Source organism: Gavialis gangeticus, unplaced genomic scaffold (genome assembly GCF_001723915.1).
Source record: "Gavialis gangeticus isolate Ggan-Ray unplaced genomic scaffold, GavGan_comp1, whole genome shotgun sequence".
Taxonomy (NCBI): Eukaryota; Metazoa; Chordata; order Crocodylia; family Gavialidae; genus Gavialis; species Gavialis gangeticus.
In genome coordinates, this window is record NW_017729022.1 from 31,976,071 (window position 1) to 31,981,605 (window position 5,535).

The window sequence follows — 5,535 nt, forward strand, 5'->3', positions numbered from 1 at the left end:
CGGCGGCGGGCGTGGGGGACTCGCTGCGGGACTCGCAGGCCAGCAGGGCCAGGCGGGTCCCGGGCAGGGTCTTGAGCGTGCTGCGGTACGTCTCGTGCCGGGTGCCGCCCACGTTGAGGATCACCCTCTCGTGGTCCTCGAGCTTCCCCATCTCTCGGCCTCAGACATGACTGCAGGAGGAAGGGAAGGCGGGCGGCACCCGTGAGCGCGAGGCGGGCGGCACCCGTGAGCGCGGGGCAGCCGGCGCGGCCCCCCCCTCCCTTGCCCTCACCTCACCTCACCTCACCTCACCGCGCGCGAGGAAGAAGCGGCTCCTCTTCCTCGGGCGGGCTCGGCTGACTCTGCGCCTGCCGCCGCCGCCGCCGACCGAGGGCTACTTGTTGGCGGCGTCCAGGCGCAGCTGTTGTCCTCCTCCTCCTCCCCCCGCGCAATCGCGCCTCCCGCGTGTCCGTGTCAGCAGCCGCCGCCTCCCCGCCGCGCAGGGCGGCGCTCCCCGCAGGTGGCGGCTGTTGATCTGCCCGCGCAGCCACAGGTGCCGGCGCTGCCCGCAGGCTTCCCAGGTGCCGCTCGCGAGGCAGCCCTGCTGCGCGTGCAGGCGGGAGGCTGGGATTTGCGCCCTGCCTCCCGCGCCCGGTTGCGGCAGCCGGCTCCCTCACCTGTGGCTTCAGGCCCCGCCAAGTCTCGCCTCCACCTTCGGCCTCGAGAGCCAGGGGAGCTAGGCGGGAGAAAGACCGCCCCTGGCTTTTTCCTCCAGCCCCGCGCTGGTAATGGGAAAGGCCGTGGCTAAAAGCAAGAAGGGCGTTTGCGAAGGAAGGAAGCCGCTCCCAGAGCCTCCTCCAGCTGTCTTGTCCCTGGCCCAAAGCAGATGCAGTCACGGTGAAAACTCTCCCGAGCCAAAATGCCCCCTGCCTGAGGAACGGCGTTTGTGCCTGAAAGCTTCCAAGGAAGAATTTCTCCCACTGTTTTAGTTGGTCTCATCAAAGATATCGCCTTTCTGCCCAAAGAAGCTGCATCCCATTACACAGCTGTAACCACTGGCAACGTGTAGCAGGTGCACACGGGTGCACGTGCCCCCTCTGAGCGTGGCAGTGCACCCCCTGCAAAAAGGTGAGCGTGGCAGTGCACCCTCCGCAAAAAGGCATCACCGACACTGTCATCAGCACCTGGGGGCAGTCACCACTCACCACCCCCCACAACACCAATGCCACGCACAGCGTCTGTGGGCAGTCCACAATTGCCATTGCTGGCACTGCTATGGGAGTTCCCCACTTGCCTCCACCATGCTTCTGCAGCTGACAGCACTGCCACAGCCTCCACGGCATGCGGCATTCCTGGCGGTAACTCCAGAGTAGCCCCACTCTAGGGTGACATTAGTTCCACTGCCAGGCTCTATGGGCATTTCTACACGTGCCTTTTTTCCAGCAACGCAGTAGAGACCTGCTGCCTTGGAGCAGGCCCGATGAATCGAGCTGGTGTGCACCACGCTGCACCACGTGCCGTTGTATAAGTAGCAAAATGTGCATCAGCTCGCAGCCAATAGCAGCAGTGCGCCTTTGAGCCAAAGCACCTCTGAGGTGTTTTAGTTCAAAAGCACGCCATCGCCACTTTCTCAGTGCTCACGCGCATGTTGCCACGTCTACAAGCGCATGCAGTACAGCGCCAGGCACTTTTCAAAGCCCCAACCACTGCAATGCATGCATGTATAAAAATGCCCTGTAAATTTTATGCCCAGAATACTGGTATGTAGAGCTATATTGTACATCAGTGGTGGGCCTCCTTTTTTGGCAGCTGAGCTACAAATTAAATCACCCCCTGTCCCCACAAGTGTTGCTCTGACTGTACCCCCCCCATCCCATCTCCTCCACGCACCTGACTGCATTCACACCCTGGGGCAGTGCTGTGGATGTGGTTGGGATGGCATGGAAGAGAGCTCTGGCTGTGTACCGCCACAGCCAGAGGTTTGATCACTCTGCCTCCAATTTGGTGCCTCCTTGCACTGAGGGCCCAGGACTCAACATGCCACCTACGACAGCTGCCGTTGTCAGTTGTGGCACGTGCTGCGGGCTAGCTGCCCCTGTTTCACATGCTTTGTAGTTTGCAAAAGAACATGTGCTGAAACACCTAGGCAAGGCTAGAGATAAGGTTTCAGATGTGGAGCTCAAAAGTTTTTGTGTTTGTTTGTTTTATGGAAACAAGTAAAGATAACTACATCCGGGAAGAAGCAGCATCCATCTCCTGCATGACCTGAAAGAAATTGAGATTGCCCAAACTAGTGCTCAACTTGTAAAACCAAATTATAAGATCTAGTCACACATGAAGGGGACCATCCCTACCATAGGCAACTGGTGGGGGGGGGCACAGGAGGGCACGTGCCTCCCCGACAGGGCTGTCCCCTCCACCAACGCCAGGTGCTCACCAGCCCCGTCCCTGCCACTGACCCCGCCGGCGGCTTCTGCAGGCACTCGCCAGCCCCGTCTCCGCCGTTGACAGCTTCTGCGGGTGCCACCACAGACTCAAGCTGCACCAGTCACCCATGATCCTTACACAGATCTTCTCCCCTTCCTACTTAAACTTTCCTTTTACAGAAGACTCCCTGCACATTTGGGGATATGCCTGAAATGAGGGGCTAGCCAGAAGCCTCCTAGAGGATGCAAGGCCAGAAAATACATTCATTGTCTCCTCTTTAATCCCATAAAGATCCCACAAGCAATTTAATGGAGGTGTATTACATTCCTGTAGTTCTTTCCCACTGTGTGAAATCCTGGGTGGAACAGTAATAGCTACTGGTACACAAGGAACAAAGCTGGCATGACTTCTCAGGTCTTAATTCAGGTTAAGAAACATTAATTCTTCACAGTGGAAAAAGTGTTCCTAGCCACTGTCACCACCTGAAGCTCCAGGTGCAACAGAATGCCACAGCAAATATAGTAGTCATTGATGTATTCACAATGACATATAATTCTCTGCTACAGAATCTATTAGAAAGTAGTTGAATACAGCTGGTAACATAAGCAGAGATTCACAAAGGGTATCTCAATCAAAACAGGCCAGAATAATTTATTTCAGTTACTGATGTAAAAGAGAAGTTAGGTTATATAAAATCAACTGCCAAGAATCATAAAATGATTGAAATATACCAATCACTAATGTATCAATAGGAAAGAAGCAAACCCATAAGAAAATCTACTTATTAAATAAAGATACAGAAATATATATATTCTGACTTTAGGAATGAGAGTTATGTACCAAATGGGATTGACTAAGGGACAGCATTCATGAAGATAAGTTTTTGTTACATTTCCCCAGTTAGATGTTAACTGGGTAACTGGAGCTGTACAGGGTGACTAGAAAAGACTGTAAAAGCCATTGTGAAATCATTTAATTGCTTTTAGTGGCAGAACCCTGGCACTTCACAGATTCATTTACTCCCATTTCATTTCCCCACTAAAATTTTAGTTCTTTGTGACATTTTTGGAAACTGAACATCTCTCAGTGAATCATATAAAAACTGTAAAAGTCCCTTTCACATGAAACATTTTAAAGAGAAGGGAAACTGGAAGAGCAAAAGCTGGAGTTTCCTTTAAAATGATGACGACAGAGCAACAAGGATAAGCCTCAGTCCAGAACCTACTAATTGTACTAGCGTACCTAGTAATCCAATACACAGCATGTGCTATATGTATTAGTTAAGCTTTATATTTCGCATTTCCCAACCTTTCAATTTAAAGTATTATAGGTTTTTTTGCATTTAAGTTCTTGTTTTAAGGGGAAAAAAGAGATGGGGGGAGTGGAAATGATACAGCTACAACACTAATATATAGTATTGCTTTGTGTGTTTCTGAACCACAGCACTCAGTTACAAAAAAATCTCCCAACTTCAACTACAAAATTCACACTTGTATTTTTCCCAGAGCCTTGAGCAAATTCGTACTCTTTGTTGAAAGGATATAGTCTCAGAACACACTCCTTATCTCAGTTCTCTTCCTGATTCTATGGCCAATTCAGAAGCATGCAACAGTTGTAAAATTACATTCCTCTTCTGATTTCTCAAGCTTTCACAAAATAATCACATTGTTCCTTAGGCTTTTCAAGGCTCAGGGCATTGCCTTTCCAGGAACTCACCAGTTATCCTAGTTTCAGTCTTAAGTTCAGTTGAGTAATTTGTTAGGGCTCCCCAATTATCCTTGTTTCAGGTCTCTCTCAGCTTTTGCACTGGTTACTTACGTCAGGCCACAAATAGCCCAAGATGGGGGTGAGAAAAAAAGTTTACTCACCTATAACTGTAGCTCTTCAACTAATATGGTCAGTACTGATTCACATTTGTGGGGTGCAGACCTTTGTAATATTCAATAGTCTTTACATATAGGTTATATAAAGCTATATAAGGAGGCATGGTGCCAGGCTCCCTCAGTTTCTGAGAGTTTTAGTATCTATTACTGATTCTGAAATAGTGGGAAGTTTTGATCTGTCCTGACAATCTACTTCAACTCCAGTTTAAAGTCAGCCATTCTTCTTATTCCTTCATGTGTCGTCAGTACAGAGTCCCACTTCTGAGGGACTGACATGCCCTAATGAGTCTAAAGAGAAAGGTTGAAGAAGACTAATTAAACAGCAAGTACAGTACTCACCTGCATCCCATCTTGAAGCCAGGTCTAGAGTATTGCTGTGTAAATGTACAGGCTGAATATTTGGCAGCAGTTTCAATAGCAAGAGTATTATACAAAGATGCCTCAGATCAAGTCAGGTATGCTCTGATATCATGAAGGACTGAGAAATCAGCTAAATAAGGTCCCCAAGTCCCGAATCAGAGCTGGAGTGCAAGACCGGTCTTCCGATTCCCCTTCTGACACTCAGGGAGGATAGGTTTGGATTGGGTGATTCTATACACAGTCAGATGGATTGCAGATTGGCTCAAGGGTCATACTCAGAGGGTGGTGGTAGACGGGTCATATTCGACCTGGGGGGAAGTGGGCAGCGGAGTCCCCCAGGGCTCGGTCCTGGGGCCTGCGCTGTTCAATTTCTTCATCAGCGATTTGGACGATGGGGTGAAATGCAACCTGTTTAAATTCGCTGATGATACCAAAATTTGGGGCGAGGTGAGCACGCTAGTAGGGAGGGAAAGACTGCAACAAGACCTGGATAGGTTACAGGAGTGGGCTGACATAAACAGGATGTGTTTCAATACTGACAAGTGCAGGGTGCTGCACTTAGGCAGTAGAAACCAGCAGTGCACTTATAGAATGGGAAACTCCCTTCCTGAGAGCACGGAGGCAGAAAGGGATCTTGGAGTCATTATTGACTCCAAGATGAACATGGGCCAACAATGCGAGGTCACAGTTGGCAGGGCTAACCAGACCTTGTCGTGCATCCACAGGGGCATCTCAAGTAGAGCCAGGGAGGTGATCCTCCCCCTCTATGCAACACTGGTCAGGTCACAGCTGGAGTACTGCATCCAGTTCTGTGCGCCCCATTTCAGGAGGGATGTGGACAACATTGAAAGGGTCCAGAAGAGGGCCACCCGCATGATCCGGGGAC

General features: G+C 50.3%; 1 protein-coding gene across 1 annotated transcript in view; it reads right to left on the bottom strand.

Annotated features, from left to right (window-relative positions):
- Nucleotides 1–660, bottom strand: part of KCNC2 (potassium voltage-gated channel subfamily C member 2) — a 229,801-nt gene extending 229,141 nt beyond the window's left edge. Inside the window, exons 1-2 of the mRNA XM_019515786.1 lie at nt 287–660; nt 5–170 (exon numbers count right to left, since the gene is read on the bottom strand). Coding sequence (XP_019371331.1) covers nt 5–151 — 147 coding nt within the window. The 5' untranslated portion in view covers nt 152–170; nt 287–660. The remainder of the gene's footprint in view (nt 1–4; nt 171–286) is intronic.
- Nucleotides 661–5,535: the final 4,875 nt, after the last annotated feature.